This window comes from Branchiostoma belcheri, unplaced genomic scaffold (genome assembly GCF_001625305.1).
Source record: "Branchiostoma belcheri isolate BF01 breed outbred unplaced genomic scaffold, Haploidv18h27 scaffold26, whole genome shotgun sequence".
Classification (NCBI taxonomy): domain Eukaryota; kingdom Metazoa; phylum Chordata; class Leptocardii; order Amphioxiformes; family Branchiostomatidae; genus Branchiostoma; species Branchiostoma belcheri.
In genome coordinates, this window is record NW_017803865.1 from 1,571,032 (window position 1) to 1,589,021 (window position 17,990).

Sequence of the window (17,990 nt, forward strand, 5' to 3'; positions counted from 1 at the left end):
GGTAGGACTCACCGCTCCGTTAGCTGGGGGCCACCCGAGCCGGACATTGGACCGCTGCAGTGGGAAGTAAGGGGAAAAAGAAGTTTGGCAAAGCTTGAAATAAAACCAGAATATCTTGGGTATGACTTCTGCTATGATATGTACATCTAGGCGATCGAGGAAACGATATTTCTATACAGAAACCTGGACCGGCCCCTTATATGTATACAGGTATGGGACCGCTCCGGCAGAAGTCATCGCTCCGTTAGCTGCACCAGTTAGTGTCAGCCATTAGGTCGCTGCAATGGAAAGTACAAGAAGGATCATATCCAGTTGCTTGAGTAACTGCTTTTTGGCGTACAAGAAGGATTTTTTGTCAGAAGTAGCGCATTGCATTTCTTCTGCAGGGAATGAACATACGGATAATTAACTGATATTTGTGGACACAAATTTGCAAACCACGCCCTTAAATCATACCAGTACAGCAGTAAATCATACAGAATAGTTGCATTCTACGTACATGTAGTTCTGTCAGCCGGAACATGGCGCAGTAATACTACCAAGTACCGTGTATCACGTTGTGATTGAATCTAGAGAGGCGTTTGCACCGACAGAACATACATGAAGACAACAATGTGCTAGAGCCATTACAGCAGAACAGTTTGTCACTGGACTGAGGAAGGAAAGGTCTTTGTTCTGCTTGTACAATTTGAGGATAGGTTCACTTTTAAGGCGAGACCACGCATCCGATGAAAAAATATGATTAGTTGGATACCACTGAAAGTTGGGACACTTCCGGACCTGTTATTTTAAGTTAGGTCATGTTGATTTGATTATATGGATGGCATCCGCGCGCGCATGAATTTTCGTCCGATTCCAAAAACATTTCGACCATACTGTAAATCGTACAAAGTAGCTGTAATATGAGTAATATATGCCGAAAGTTAAAAAGAAATATCCGAAAACGACACTCATGTCGCAGAATGCCAAAATCCATTCCAAAGGTCAAGAAGAAAATGTTTAGGAATGAAAATGCAGTCTATTATTCACCATGCTAATAAAATATCACTCTGTGTGTTTAGTCATTCGTTCAACATTCATGACCGCCTAGATTTCATAATGAAGGCAATTTTTTTGCCAAACGTTTTTATTCTCACACTTGCATCAGTTTTGGGGTTCCGAGAGGATGGTATCCATATAATCAAATCAACATGTCCTTAGCATTTACGACCGCCTACTAAATGTGCTAGCGTATATCAACTTGCTGGTGATCTTACCTTGGCATGTTGGAACAGGACTACTCCATGTTCCGTCAGCTCGGCACGTTGGAGTAGCAACGCCGTTCAGTGTGTATCCCGAGTTACAGGTGAAGGTGACGCCGTTCGGGTAGGAGACCGCTCCGGTAGGAGTCACCGCTCCGTTAGCTGGGGCCGTCCGTGCCGGACATTGGACCGCTGCAATGGAAAGACAGAAACAACACTCTCCGTCAAACCTTGATATAAAATCACAATATCTTGTGTATGAGTAGGATATCTACATATAGATGAGAACTATTTCTTTGCAGAAACCCGCACAACCAGGTATATATACTAAAATATATTTATATACTATCTATTGAACGGCGGCCGTTAGTAGACGTCTGTTTGGTAACATTTGAACGTTGCAATTGGCTTACTTTCTCATGTTCTCACCGATATATATAGTGCGGGTGTGCAAAACCTGATTTTGCTAGCTATAATATATAGAAGGTGCTTGTAACTATATGCGTCACATTACCTGTGCATGTGTGGACAGGATTACTCCATGTTCCGCCAGCTTGGCACGTCGAACCAGCAGCACCGTTCAGTGTGTATCCCGAGTTACAAGTGAAGGTAACCGAGTTCGGGTAGGAGACCGCTCCGGTAGGACTCACCGCTCCGTTAGCTGGGGCCGTCAGAGCAGTGCACTGGACCGCTGCAATGGAAAGTACAAAAAGAAAAAGAAATTGGGCAAAGTAGAGAATCGAATCACAATATATTCCTTCTGCAGAGTAGGCCATGTACATCTTAGTTATAAATCGACACTTGTTGACAAAATCTGCAAACCATGCAAACCATATGTCACACAAGTATAGTACATATCAGAACAGTTGAATTCTATATGTAGTTCTGTCAGCCTGGCCATGGAGCAGCAAGCACAGTGTATCACGTTGTCACTACATCTATGGAGGTGTTTGCACCGGACTTACAGAACATACTCTCTAATCACGTGCTAGTGCCATTACAGCAGAACAGTTGGTCACTGAACTGAGGAAGGAAAGGTCTTTCTCTTTGTTCTGCCTATACAATCTGTGGATAGGACCACTTTCAAGCTAGACCACGCAGCCGATACAAAATATGCTGATACCATTGAAAGTTGGGACACTTCCGGACCTGTTATTTAAACTTGCATGTATGACCACCTACTAAATGTGCTAGCATATATAAAATTGCTGGCGATCTTACCTTGGCATGTTGGAACAGGATGACTCCACGTTGTGTCAGCTTGGCACGTCGGAGTAGCTTGGCCGCTCAGTGTGTATCCCGAGTTACAGGTGAAGGTGACCGAGTTCGGGTAGGAGACTGCTCCGGTAGGACTCACCGCTCCGTTAGCTGGGGCCGCCCGAGCCGGACATTGGACCGCTGCAATGGGAAGTAAGGGGAAAAAAGAAGCTTTGCAAAGCTTGAAATAAAACCACAATATCTTGGGTATGACTTCTGCTATGGTATGTACATCTAGGCGATCGAGGAAACGATATTTCTATACAGAAACCTGGACCGGCCCTGTTACCGGTACCAGATACAGGTACACATGTAGGAGGCCGCTCCGGCAGAAGTCATCGCTCCGTTAGCTGGAGCCGTTAGTGCCAGCCATTAGATCGATGCAATGGAAGTACAAACGGATTTTTAAAAGAATTTGTCAAAGCAGGAATTAAGAAGAAAACAAGCTTGGTAAAGCTTCATGTAAAATCACAATGAACTTTGAAAGTGGCCTACCATTTCGATCACGTTTTCACCGATATAGTGCGGGTGTGTAAAACTTGATTTTGCTAGAAGGTGTTTGTAACTATGCGTCACATTACCTGTGCATGTGTGGACAGGACTACTCCACGTTCCGTCAGCTTGGCACGTCGAACCAGTAGCACCGGTCAGTGTGTATCCCGAGTTACAGGTGAAGGTGACCGAGTTCGGGTAGGAGACCGCTCCGGTAGGACTCACCGCTCCGTTAGCTGGGGCCGTCAGAGCCGGACATTGTACCGCTACAATGAAAAGTATAGAAAGAGGCAATTTGGGTAAAGTAGAAAATCAAATCACAATGTATTCCTTCTGCAGAGTAGTGCATGTACATCTTAGTTATAAAGCGACGCTTGTGAACAAAATCTGCATTCCCTTATTAAGTCACACCAGTTGCACTGTACATGTAACGTTAGTCTCTGCCCTGTCATGTAGCAATGGCATTGCCAAACATCTTGTGTCACTTGTCACTACATCTAGGTAGGTGTTTGCATTTACAGAACATACATGACCAGTTAGACCATGCCATGAGCTCGGGCCATTACAGTGCAAAATGTGGTCACATTGAGAAATGAAAGCCCTTCGTCTTTTTTTTGTTGTCTTTTTTCAACCTTCACAGCTCATGAATGTCACATGCATGTGCAATTTTGGGAAAGAACCAAGCAAGATCATGTATCCGATACAAAATATGCTTATACTTCTGAAAGTTGGGACACTTCCGGACCTGTTATTTTAACTTGGCATGTACGATCACCTACTAAATGTAGCATATATCAACTTGCAAGTGGTCTTACCTTGGCATGTTGGAACAGGATGACTCCACGTTGTGTCAGATTGGCACGTCGGAGTAGCTTGGCCGCTCAGTGTGTATCCCGAGTTACAGGTGAAGGTGACCCCGTTCGGGTAGGAGACCGCTCCGGTAGGAGTCACCGCTCCGTTAGCTGGGGCCGCCCGAGCCGCGCATTGTACCGCTAAAAAGTAAGTTAGAAAGCAAAAACACTCTCTGTTAAACCTTGATATACAATCAGCATCGCTGGTCAGTAAGTATCCTTTGCTACAGGTGAAGGGTACCGCGGTCTGATAGGTCATCACTGTGGTACTGAGCACCCCGTTATTTGGAGCAGTCAGAGTCAGGCATTGTCTGGCCAAAATGATTATCATCATGGTGATCTATTTTGTATTGAAGAGGCACAAAAGGACATATTTCTATCCATGCCAGTGTATTATGTTTTGAATACATACATGTTAAGTTCACGCAGTTTTCTTTTAAAACATGTACTATCTGGTGAATGTCTGCATGCTGCAATTAAATAGACATTGCTAGCATATATCAACTTGCACGTCGTCTTACGTGGACATGTTGGAACAGGGTTACTCCATGTTATGTCAGCTTGGCACGTCGCGTTGACAGCGCCGGTCAGTACGTATCCCGGGTTACAGGTGAAGGTGACCACGGTCAGGTAGGAGGTCGCTGTGGTACTGAGCGCTCCGTTAGTTGGGGCCGTAAGAGTTGGACATTGGGTCGCTGCAATGGAAAGGAAGAAAAACAACACTCTCTGTTATATATTGATATAAAATCACAATATGTGTATACACTGACCACTATAGTGTAGGCATGTAAAATTTCATTTTGTTAGAAGTTTCTTCTTGTAATATTATTACGTGGGCATGGGACGACAGGATTGCTCCATGTTCCGTCAGCTCGGCACATCGAAGCAGCATCACCATTTCGTGCGTATCTCTAGTAGTATTAACCAAACGCGTATTTTTTTATAAGAAACAAAGCAAGACAGAAAAAATTACCATAGTCTTTATAAGTGTGCACTGGCCAGTATTGAACGTCCGGTATACTTATGACACATAAAGGAACTGCAGCCATAGACAAATGAATGAATGAATGAATGAATGACTTTATTTCAGGAAAAAACCCATAGTACAGACAGGACCACATAGACACTAAACACACAACAATCTATATATAACAACAAAGTACTCACCGTTACAGATCGCCTCCCTTATAGTTCTGGGGTGCGAGTCGTCCACAAGGAAATCGTGGTCCTCCAATCTGAACACCCTACGAGGATCACCAGCAATAGTCTCTAGTGTTGCTTGATGAATGTCGCTTTCCTCGCCAACGCCCACCACAAACACGGTGATGCCCATGTCGCGTACGAGCTGTGCCGGGCCGCTGATGTCGTCCTCAGATTCATCGTCCGTCAGTACGATCAAAAAGTCAAGAGTGTTACTCCGCCGGCCGTTTACTGTGAGGAAGGAATTGTTGCGTACGTGGTCGAGACCAAGTCCAGTGAAGGTATGGCCTCTGTCGTAGGGAATGTCGCGGATCTCAGTTAAGAGCTCAACTCTGGTGTAATTTTCGTTGAGCCTGATGCGAGTGATCTGAGCGTCGATGTTGCTGTACGTCACAACACCAACCCTTGTGTCGTTTTCTCCGAGAGTAAAATAGTTGACTACATTCTGGACAAACGTCTTTGCTTCCTCGAAACCGCTTGTCCTGAAACTCTCCGAGCTGTCTACAAGGAAGACTAAGTCTACTGGATAAGGGCATGTGGTGGCTGAAAAGAAAGATATTCGGATATTTAACATAAACGTTAACAGCTAGCATGCATGCTTGCAACAAAAAACCCAGATACTATCAATTCCTTTTTTATCTTCACAAGATCAAGATGATTGCGCTTACTATTAATGATTGCTATCAACTTCAGCTGTAGATCACATTTGGAAAAGATCTAAAGTGAATAGGTGGAGTTATATATATACACTTGTATCAACGTAACCGTTTTAAAGTGACGTGATCTATTCCATCTTTAATTTTAGACCTACAGCATGTGATGAACGGTGCACAAATGACACAGACAGGTAAAATCATACGGACGCTACTTTTTAAAGTAGTCTAATAGTGATGATGATAATGATGATGATGATGGATGTTGGTTAATTTTTGGATGATTTTTAATCGGCCCTATCTGCCACATAGTGAGACTACATATGAAGCATTGAGACACTCACCTAGGGGAGGTGGGATCTGAGAGGCAGCTGTAAAAAAAAATACAGTTTTCTGATTAATTTTCAACAAAAGCAGACTTAACCGATATCCTTAATTATACCGATATCCTTAATTATGCCGATATTCTTAATTATAGCCTTTATCGTTTACTACTATATTGGCATGAATTAAAGGTCGTCATTCATTCATTCGTTTTGACAATTTAAAAAATGTTAGGCAATTTTTTTCAGAAGTCACCTATCGCTGCAACATGTGGTTCGTGATTCACATGTATGATAATGAGGTTAAATCTTAATCTGAGATGACTATGGTCTCCTTGGACAAAGTTTGTGTACATATTCTACTACTGTTCTTAAATCTTTTCAGCCCCCATCTAAGACCACATGCGCCAAATATCAGTGTTTATTCCAATTTAAAAGTTGTTATCATCATTAAATTACATTTGTGCACTGTGATTTTCCGGCCATCGCCCCTTATCTAGCTTTATCTTAAATGGGCCCCGCCTAAGCAATTAGAATACCTCTGTCATAAAGTTTATTCTGTATTTTGAACAACCCATTTTGTGCTATTCACCAAGCAGGCAGGTGAGAGTTCAACCCATTGTTGTACCAAAAAACACTCGCGCCGCTACACCTCCAGGCTATGGCTAACCCCGGAGTTCGCAAGACTGACTGATTGGCAGGGGTTTATACGTCATTTGAGGCACGCCCAACCAAAATAAGGCTTCTTTGTGTTGTGAAGTTGCCCCAGCAATGGGAGAAAACTCCCGTTTAGGCTGGACAAAAAACTGTTACACAAGATAGCAACAATTTCTGGATATCTGAAAGTTGGGGGACTTTAAAAGTATTCAACACTTTTCTCTTTCTTGATACCCGGTATCTTGAAGGCCATGCAAGGAGCTTTCTCCTGGTTGCATGTATCTCTAGATGAAGAAATGTTCTTTATAAACCATTACAGTAAATATCAAGCGAAGAAAACAGTAGCTTCAGCTATAAATTCAAAAGATGCAAGGATTCCAGGGGCATCACCTCACGAGGTTACTCACAAAGAGAGGCGGTGATTTTTTCGTTCAATCAGGCATGATGATCAGATTAGTGACCCGTCGAGGTCAGTAGTTGACGTGTTAAACTGGAGACGAGAGAATACGTCAAATGTTGCATACCCCTGCGCTCATGAACTATTGTGGAATATTGGTGGTATTTGTTTAGTCCGTCAAAAGTTCTGACACTATAAAAAAGAAAATATTTTGTGGAAAATTCTCCGTTCATCCAAGGATTGTATGAAATACTTTCTATGAGCTCGCTGTGATGTACTGAACCAAAATAAAGGGTTTGACTTTTTAACGATATCTTGTCAAGAGAGGAAATGACCAACAAGGCCAGCTAATCTGTAGTTTAAGATGCTCTCCGCTACATTTAGTTGTTACACCAATGCCCGCATTGCCAATAGTATACTCCAGACGATCAAGTACATATACTGGGGGGGGGGCAGGCAATTGTATATCATTTATGATGAGTTTTTTCTTAACTTATTCGTTGACCCCCAAACAAAGGATGTAAATATAATCTCACGAAAAGGTACCTAACTTTTAACAAATCCCAAAATGTAAACAAATCCGTCTCAAGGACAAGAATGCACTTTATCTCCACTTAAAGAGTTGTCCAAAATGGCTCCTCTTTAATCAGTCCTGCATAATTAGCCAAATATGCCAGATCTAAATAGGCTGTGTGCTGTCACAATGAATGGCAATGGCGTAGCTTGGCCGCCCTAACGCACCACGTATTAACTCAATACCAGGTCCTAACTTGGCCCCGTTTCCACTAGAAGGCGATCACTGACATGTGTGAACATTGCCAGTTAATTTTACGATTGGAATATGAAGCATAGTCTGTGTTTAAAAGACAACAAAACGCTCAAAACGTGGAATGATTAGTTCTTTATGCATGGAATCTGTTGAACGATCTGTCAAATTGTCCATTCAGTAGCTCAGCGGTCGCAGCCTCTAGTGGAAAGGGCTGCATCATATGTATCTTAATGATAGCTTTTTACACAATAGTACGTGGGGTCTGCTAGAAAAAAAGATAACCGAAATGACTACATAAATAAGGGCTAAGCACAAAAGTGAGAGGAGTAATCTGGGATAATAGACGGCCGCACCCTATATATCAATTATCGCTCCCATGTCGTCCACACCTTAAAACATTCTTTACACACATATGTATATTTTTCTTACAGACAAAAGTCCACCTAAGCGTGGTCACAATCGTCGTAGGTCGTCGCACGATTTTGATATCCATAGAATTTTCTAGTAGCCTTTGACATGGCTCTAAGACAGACGTTGCCGTAACAAAAGAGTTGAGTTTTGCACGACACCTGCACAACTATTCTAGGAATGTCCACAGTTTGCGATCGCACGACGATCGTACGACGTATGTGACTTGGTTCTCATCAGCATTTGATGACCGTCTAAATTGGTGCTGCTCTGCACAACGGACGACAAGTAAGGATAAGGTAAAATGAACAAAGAAAGATTGAGGATTTACTCACCTAAGTACAAATTAGCCGCAAGAATGGCGCTGACGAGCCCTAGGGCGACCTTCATGTTGCACGTCGAACTCTAGGGCCTGTTCGTCGGAAAAGTGGCCGACTTGCGTCGCACAACTTGAAGCTGGGATATCCCTGGCTGGCCAGAGAAGGACTGTGTGCCGAGGCGAACTGTCGAAATATCGTCTGATACTCAGATGGTCGGTTTGAACACGCTCTGTCTTTTGCACACGTTTTAACTACCTAACAGTGCTCTCGGCCTTTTTTCAAGAGTGGCCGAAATCGGTCTCACAACTTCGAAACTCTGATATCTGACCAGAGAGACACGGTGTGCCGAGCTGAGGCGTCCTCTCTCAGCGGCCGACTGACGCTCAGGGAAGGAGCGCGCAGAAAACCGTTCTGGACGCGCGCCGTCTCGTGTGCACGTCCGAACTGCCTGACGAGACAAGAGAACGACCCCGCAAACGTTGGACGTGAGGCGACACACCTTGATGTGACGTCGTTCAAGAATGTACAGGCGTGTTCAGGGTCATCTGCACATACATTTAGGGGGTAAAACTTTTATGGACCAATTTCCCAAGTCTCCATGCAATTATTGACTAGCCCATAGATGGCATTGCGTACAAAAGTCCACTCTCTAATTGATGGAGAATAAAAGTTATGATAAACATGAGAAACAGTTTAACACATGCAATACGTTCTGTTTGTATCAATACACGAGATGATGAACCCAGATAACATGGACTGAGACATACTCTCTACATTCAACATCTTTTACTATCAACATGTTTTGCCGAATGAATTTATAACTGTCCGTCGACCCTTGATTATATATCGTTAACATGGTATGTTCCCCTTAAATTAAGTAACATCAGTGGTTAGACAGGGTAATTTTGCAGTACGAGGGTGCAAAAGGGGGCAACGTCAGTGTTCTAACCACGAATATTCATTCTACAAACATACCCAAATGCGTTGAAGGCCTACCTATTAATAAATCCCTATGTTTTGCGGCTAGATCGTAAACGCACACTACATCATCTGGATTAGGGCCAATGTCTAAACACGCGTAGTTGAAGCCCCTTTTGCAGCCCATAATCGGAGCCAGGTCAGCTTCAGGGCCATTGCTTTAACACAAGGAGACAAACGTGACAAGGCGGTCATCATCAATCATAGTGGATGTTTCACATCACACTATCTATCTATGTACTGAACCAAACTTTCAAGTTGCCTACAGGCTGATTGCTAGGGAACACACAAGTACGATACGTATAAAGGTACAAAATGACTAGTCCGTACATCTATCTGGTTCCTACATGTAGATATCCATTAAAATAGTCGCTCATTGAACGCAGAAGATAATTATCGTTTCATCAGTAAGGACCCGGTCACGCAAATCCGTGAGGGCATTTTGTGGATAGTCGTACACGTGTCGTACAGAAGTCGGCTGTCTTGTTACAGAAACATTCTACGCCATCAAAATCGTAGGACGGCCTATGACGAATGTGACCTCGCCTTGACAATGCACGAAAATGTATACACTGTAGTCTAACTTATTACGCAACACATGAAAGACCAATCAATGTGATCATTGTCTTACTTGTACGTACATGTCCTAAATGAATTTACCTGAACGTTTGAAAGCTCTGAAGAAGCTGTCGACTTTCATACTTGTATCGTACTTGTATATGTCCATGGACATAAACTAATCCATGTATACCATGGGGATACATGTATATCTTTATCACGTCTGACAGTAGATTAACTACTCCCCTCCAATTAAAGGGGCCTCGACATACTTTCTGTCTCATTATCTGCGAACATATGTCATCGACTTTGAATGTACACCAAGTGGTTATAAATAGCATGCGCTAGCGATCACACCGGGTCTACGTACTGTAAATTTTGAAATGATCGCGGTATTTTTATCTTCACGGTTTTCGTGGACACCTATCCGGAAAAAAACTACTTGTCCATTGGTTTGCTACGTGAAATTAAGAAATTAACCCTCCGTGGAAAGAAATGAATTTACAGTGACCTCAGTTTATAGGGACCGACCAGAACGAGTGTGGAGTGAGGGGTAGACTCATTTTGTTGGGAAGATAAATACAAATTATGTTGCAAGTTGGCAACAAAAAACAAGCAACAACAGAGCAACAGGAGGAAACAGTACGAGAACATTTCACCAGAAAAGAAGATGGTCGGATACATATTTCCCTCATATCCCCCCGTTTGTCCTAGGTCAGTCCCCAAAAACCAAGGTTTTTCATTCCACCATACAGTGTAATTTACGAGGCAACAATCTCAGCAACAAATAATTGAAAAGCAACGTGTTTTTAGACCTAAGCTGTCCTATCATTGGCTTATCTGAATATCTTTTGTCAAGGAATGCACTTTATCGAATGTTGAACAGACAGAAGGTAACTACTAAGGAGATCAAACTTGTTGAGTCATGTTCATTGTAGTGTGGATAATTGTGAGCGCTCAATACCGCCAAGCGCCAGGTACGATAATTGAGGACGATCTTTTGCCCTTCTGTACGGTTACACCCAAGTCTGCCAAATATGGACACGAACGTTGATGTGACGTAACTAGTGACAAGGTGCAGCCATGACATAGCAAAAATAAGGGTTGCGTTGCAACGCCGAGTTTTAAAGATTTTCTCCTTGGCTAGACATACATATAGAACGTATATACCGACCAAGACAACGCAGTCACATAGAGCGTCGTTCTGTGTACTGCTTACAAGGTTACAGCCGGCAGGCAATCAAGGCTTTACTAGGCTGCTCAATAATTCTGTACGTGTTAATTTGTTACAGTTCGTAGGGGGAGGGGGGGAGGCCCCTATTCAACGTAAATCGAACTATCTTATCTTTTTATTTATACACTATATATATTTACACTGAAACAGCTGTACAAGGGTAGCCCTTCTGTACGGTTACACCCTCTGCCCAAAAATGGGCATATGTTTTGGCGCGAATCCCAGGATGACGTGGTGCAGGGTGCAGTCATGGGAAAGGTCAAACAGTTCAGGTATAACTAAGAGTTTTTCTGATTTTCTTACGAATAAAGAATGTATTTACGAACATCCGAAAGTATGTGGATGTAAATGATAACTTCGTTTTGTTTGTTTGTTTGCTTTCACAGTGACCTCTCCTAAAACATGTTTGCTTGTTTTGGTGTTCAGAAAATGCGTATTTTTTATCTCAGATATTTCATCTTGTTCATCTCAGATACTCGAAAATGACTGTGGGAAAACGTGAGCCCGCACAGTTTACTGCCCTTCAGCCCTGTGGCTTTACATGCCTTCCTAACTACACCTATTACGGTGGGATTCTAACTATTGTCCGACGGCTTCAGAGATGATTTCAGAAGCCGGACAGGCATACAGAGCCTCCTGTGTGGGCTACGTGTGTTTTACAGCATGTATGTATTAACAATCATGATGAAAAGTAACGAATGTAATGTATGAATATATATGATATCATAACGTGACTAGCATGGCAAGGGATAGAGCTAATATCAAGGATTTTCGGGCAGTATATTAATTTGAACGACAAAGAAATTATTACATCTTCTTACATATTAAAGTAAAAATGTGAAAATTATTTTATTCTGATTAACAATAGGCATGGCAGTTTAAACATTATGGCGCGATAACAAATCAGGGGATAGCCTGCTGTAATAATCTCAGTTTCTTTTATCTCGCCTATAAAGTCTTCCAATAATAGCTCAAAATTAAAATCTATGTTTTAGACGGATCTCCGATACTCGATAATGGTTGTAAAGTGGAAGGGGGGGGGTGACGACAATCAACTTTGATCTAATTTTGTAATCTGGTGACACCACTATACATGGTCCTCTACCATAACGATCCATTTAACTGATCGTTTGGCTGAAGATACAGCCAAGGCTGCCCAACTAGCACGGGGTTATGATTAAGGGAGAACCTTGCATTAACTTGAGTATACCATCAGGGCGTTTTCGTTCACATTATATTCAAGGACAAAAGCCGGTTAAAGCCCCATTCATACAACCGGTCGTTCTACTGGTCGCCATGGGCGGGAGAAAATCTTCTAAATATATCTATATATAATTATCTCTGCAAGGCAACCTTTGACGCACGTAGAACACGTATGTATGCTTCTGAGTAGCTGTGTCTAACTATAATTTCTCATACAGACAAATTTAGCAGCAACGTACGCTTGTTGCATCGATTGAATCATTGATTAAAAATAACAGAATATCCTACACTACTAGTACTGCCCTAAATAGACTTTAACCACCATTACTACCTTACCGTAAGTAGAATGTCAAAGAATTAAAATATGGGGAATCGTTTCGATCGTCGACCACTAATAATGTATTAAAATAGTCTGTTATTCTCGATGACTAACTGGTATTCTACTATTGCAAAGCTTTGCCCGATGGCTAGTTGCAAGTAACATAAGAAGACAAACAAACAACGTGTTAATTGCAAGTAATATCAAATGACGAACAATTGGTTAATTACAAGTAACTTTAAAAGACGAACAAACAATTAAGAACAATGATTAGTCTAGATGCTAACTCTAAATTTTAACTATTTAGGGTTGACTACTAGTATCAGCTGTGTTTCATCGCTGGTTTTCCGATGGAGTCCATCATGGGTACGTGGGCCCGCTGATGTTGTTCGGATGGACAGGAAGCAGGTAGATCATCGCAAGGTGGATACGTAGGGAGAGGAAACAGAAAATATTTTCAGTCATATTTACGACTGAATTGGAATTGACAGATCACGTATCACACGCAAAGGAAGTTGATCTGATTAAGGGCCAATTTCCACTACTCTTTCCAGCCGACTCTGAAGCCTGGTAGAGGCTAACTCTGATCATCAACTTTCTGAACATTGCCAATAGAAACATAGAAGATTTGTTGACTAGATATGAAAAATGGTGAAGTACGAGTATACGTCCGTTTTGTTAGGAAAGCAAAATCAAACTAATTCAAATCAATTGAATGCCTTTCGTCGATCGGCTTTCCTTACCTTGGGGAGCGTGCGGGCTTCTTTTCACCGGCTAGGGACGAACAGAACAGAGTTTATAAATATGCTAATCCATCCATCTATCCATCTATCTATCTATCTATCTATCCATCTATCCATCTATCCATCCATCTACCTATCTATCTACCTATCTATCTATCTATCTATCTATCTATCTATCTATCTATCTATCTATCTATCTATCGTTCTATCTATCTATCGTTCTATCTATCGTTCTATCTATCTATCGTTCTATCTATCGTTCTATCTATCGTTCTATCTATCGTTCTATCTATCGTTCTATCTATCGTTCTATCGTTTTATCGTTCTATCTATCTGTCGTTCTATCTATCTATCGTTCTATCGTTTTATCGTTCTATCTATCTATATCGCATACACACACACACACACACACACACACACACACAGAGAGAGAGAGAGAGAGAGAGAGAGAGAGAGATTATATAGCATATATACACACATGTACACAGAGAGAGAGAGAGACAGATTATATAGTATATATACACACATGTACACACGCACACACACACACACACAGAGAGAGGGGAGGGGGTCATTACGCTATACATTGACTTTGTATCACCTTTTCTTGAGGCACCAGCCACACAGGCTAACAAGGCCAGGAGTAGCACCAAAGCCAGCGCGCTCCCCCCGGCTATGGCGGCAATTTCATTGGAGGTGAGTCCGCCAGCTGAAATACAATACATGATCTCTCAATACTGCATATTCATGTTCCGAAGGGCTACATGTAAATGCAAAGACGACCACAAGTGCTGTACAAAATGTAACACACTAAAATCTAAAACATAAACGCTATATAATGTCTACTGTAAATCATATTTCTAAAGCTTCTTCTTTCTTTTATAAACACATGTGGACAAAACAGCCAAGAACGCAATTCAGCCCATAGCTGCTATTTGTTTTCTTGGCCAATAAAGCTTTAATTCATTCCTTCAATTCATTCATTCATTCACTTACATAAACTACGTTCGCAGATGAATACTGCGTTCTGCGTTTGAGTCTTGTTGGAATAAATGCTTAATCTAAATCTATCTTACTTGTGCCTGTGGTTGGCGTGCACGTTGGTACAGCATTGCTCCATGTTCCGTCCATTTGGCACCTGGTAATAGAATTGCCATTCAGGCTGTATCCCGAGTTACAGGTAAACATAACCAATTGTTCGTGGTTATATGGTCCTGAGGGAGGAGTTTGCACTCCGTTAGTTGGGGCCGTCAACGTTGGGCATTGTATGATACCTGTACCTGAAATGGTAATTAAAAATAGACTTCATCAAGATACATTGTACTTATGATTGCACCTCATTCCTCTAGTGGCTGCGACTATATAGCGACCAACGGTTTGACAGATCACTCAAGAATTTCATAGATGAAGAACGTTCGTTGTGTGCGTTTTGTTGCCTTACAAATCCTACATCATGCTGACATTATATTGCATAGGATTATAAGAAAGGCTTTCATGATTAAACGCAATTGATAAAGTAAGGGCGGAGATATGAATTTCTTTACAATCTAATGCACTACTATCTGATGTTATAAATTACAGTTAGAAATATCTATATAGACTTATTCTGTTATCTTACGTGTGCATGTTGGATCAGAGTTTTTATCCCATGTCCCGTCAGCCTGGCACGTCGCAGTATCATCGCCGTTCAGTGTGTATCCCGAGCTACAGGTGAAGGTGATTGAGTTCGTGGGGGACACCGCTCCGGTATGACTCACCGCCCCGTTAGTTGGGGCCGCCCGAGCCGGACATTGTGTGCCACCTGAAATGGTTAAATAGTCTTGATCAATAATCCAATACTAATAGTATGGGATTTGACAGATCAAAGTCAAAAATCTCTCAATGATTTTTCAGAGATAAAATAACGTTTTGTGTTTGTACGTTTCGCTGTTTTTTTTAAATCATACTTTCACATCTTTCATCAAATTTCAATTATGAAATCGATGGTGACAGAAGTCTATAATTTTGGCGATCGCCGACCAGTGGAAAGGGGGTTTTACTGGAGACTACCTGTACCTAACGTTGATAAAGAATGCATTTGTTCTTCTGACAACCTCAGTTCATGTTTTAAACACTAAGAGCAATATACTACATGTGTAACAGTCAATGGGACAAAACGAGAAGAAATTAGTATTCACTTGCCCCAAAAGGAAATATTTACTTAGAAAATGAAAATGATAACTCAAAAGCTATGATTTAACCTGTGCTTGATGACGAGCACGTTGGTACAGCATTACTCCATGTCCCGTCAGCTCGGCAGGTCTGAGCAGCAGCACCGCTCAGTGTGTATCCCGTGTTACAGGTGAAGGTGGCCCCGTTCGGGTAGGAGACTGCTCCGATAGGACTCACCGCTCCGTTAGCTGGGGCCGCCCGAGCCGAACATTGGACCGCTGCAAGGGAAGTAAGGAAAACAAAGCTTAGCAAAGCTTGAAATAAAACCACAATATCTTGAGTATGACTTCTGTCAACTCGAATATGTACATATGTACAACCTGACTACGGTCTGGTAGGTCCTCAATGTGGTACTGAGCGCTCCGTAAGCTGGGGTCGTCAAGACTGGACATTGTCTGGCTGAAATGGCGTGATAGACTTGATCATAAAACTTACAGGAATCACATACCAATGATTGTTGGAGCAGCATTCCTCTGCAAGTGCTTTGAAGAAACGTTTCGTGTATTGAGACAGGACGCACTTCTCTTTTAAGAAACTTATCAATTGACCTTTTAAATTAAACACTAAAAATAGTCAAAGGAAAAATAGCAGCGAGGAATTAATTACAAATGTACGTCATTGCTCCCAAATCGGGCATATTCTAATGAGGTAGGTCGAGAGTTGTCCGCTGCTGTGAAATGTCATGGCGAGCGTTCTCTTATGTGAGATCATGATAATCAAATTAAATGGAATACTGTTGTAAAGGATCATAAGCACACATTCCAATTTTATAAATGATGAAATAAAATGCAATCGATAAAGAAACGAAGGAGTTACGTGTGCATGTTGGAACAGGGTTACTCCATCTTTCGTCAGCCTGGCACGTTGTAGTAGCATCGCCGGTCAGTGTGTATCCCGAGTTACAGGTGAAGGTGACCACCGTCTGGTTGGAGGCTACTCCGATTGGGCTCAGGTTTCCGTTAGTCGGAGCCTGCAACGTCGGGCATTGCAACTGCCTGTCTGAAATGGCGATAATAGTCTTGGTCAAGAACCTTCTTCGGATTAATTTGCAAACCATGCCTAAGGAGCGATCGTCGTACGATCGCAAACTGGGGGCATTCCCAAGAGAGCCAGCATGTGTTCTACAATATTTGACTGTCTTTTTGCGGAAGATGTTGTCTTAGGTCCTTGTCGGTGGTCGGTTTTGCCACAGCCTGCTTAAACATTTTACAGCATCAAAAGTACCCAAGTAGTATACTTACTACATGTTTGACCAAGGTATCCACTGGCACATCGACAGCGGAAGGAAGTAATCGTTGGGAAACACTGCCCTCCGTTTATGCATGGATTAGGGGCACATGGATCGCCAACTGTAAAAATATTGCACGTTTATGCTCTTACAAGCTAGGTATAAGTCGTGAATAAAAACACAGGAAAAAGTACAGCATCTTACTTAAGCTAAACATACTGATGTGAACTGCCATTTACAGATTCAACTTCTTCTCGCTTTTTGAGGCAGTTGTCAATGTTAGGGAGCCAATTAACTTTGAGTGTATCTGATGATCATCGGGACTAGAAATTGAACACAGCATGTTGTAATTGCGGTATACTTCGACGCAATTACGCTATAAGTCTCTCAAACGTCAATAGAAATGTGTATAATGTATAACATGGAAACTTAACTGAACAACGAGGCTAAAAGATTGATATAGAAAAAAAAGGACGTCGTGACACTCTTCTATAGGTAAATACTTATGTCGCATCAACGTTGTAGAACAGTATCTTACGTCTGCACGTGGGGAGAGTACCGCTCCACGTGGCGGTGACCTGACACCTGATAGCGCTGTTCCCGACCAGAGTGTAACCGTCATCACAGCTGAAGTCCACCTGTCCACCCTGGTAGTATGTTCCTTGTTGGGCACCAGATGCAGGTGCACCAGGATCTCCACAGAAAACCCCTGGCATGATATATTGTACCAAATTATCAAACTGAAAATGTTTATAGACCGATAATCATGATCGGCTGCGGCTTAAACCATTACAAGCTTCATGAAAAAACGTACGAAGTGTACAACTGAAAAAAAACAAACATGTAACCTGACTATATCATGCTACTAGCGGCTAACTTACTGGTTAGACCATTAGATGCTTGATGGCCAACACCCCAAATTCAGAAGAAGTGGCATGGGAACATCTT

General features: G+C 42.1%; 2 protein-coding genes across 2 annotated transcripts in view; both read right to left on the reverse strand.

The window, feature by feature from the left end:
- Positions 1-1,898: 1,898 nt before the first annotated feature.
- LOC109471794 (CUB and sushi domain-containing protein 3-like) lies at positions 1,899-9,007 on the reverse strand. The gene is made up of 8 exons (XM_019771149.1): positions 8,584-9,007; positions 6,039-6,065; positions 5,009-5,584; positions 4,363-4,536; positions 3,806-3,982; positions 3,080-3,256; positions 2,606-2,639; positions 1,899-1,932 (listed from the first exon to the last, which is right to left on the reverse strand). The coding sequence occupies exons 1-8, from the start codon at positions 8,636-8,638 to the stop codon at positions 1,899-1,901; spliced, it is 1,254 nt and encodes a 417-aa protein (XP_019626708.1). The 5' UTR covers positions 8,639-9,007.
- A 3,356-nt stretch (positions 9,008-12,363) lies between these two features.
- Positions 12,364-17,990, reverse strand: part of LOC109471796 (sushi, von Willebrand factor type A, EGF and pentraxin domain-containing protein 1-like) — a 30,108-nt gene continuing 24,481 nt past the window's right edge. Inside the window, exons 40-48 of the mRNA XM_019771150.1 lie at positions 17,581-17,751; positions 17,056-17,163; positions 16,631-16,813; positions 15,844-16,032; positions 15,222-15,404; positions 14,680-14,883; positions 14,205-14,312; positions 13,604-13,634; positions 12,364-13,239 (exon numbers count right to left, since the gene is read on the reverse strand). Coding sequence (XP_019626709.1) covers positions 13,221-13,239; positions 13,604-13,634; positions 14,205-14,312; positions 14,680-14,883; positions 15,222-15,404; positions 15,844-16,032; positions 16,631-16,813; positions 17,056-17,163; positions 17,581-17,751 — 1,196 coding nt within the window. The 3' untranslated portion in view covers positions 12,364-13,220. The remainder of the gene's footprint in view (positions 13,240-13,603; positions 13,635-14,204; positions 14,313-14,679; positions 14,884-15,221; positions 15,405-15,843; positions 16,033-16,630; positions 16,814-17,055; positions 17,164-17,580; positions 17,752-17,990) is intronic.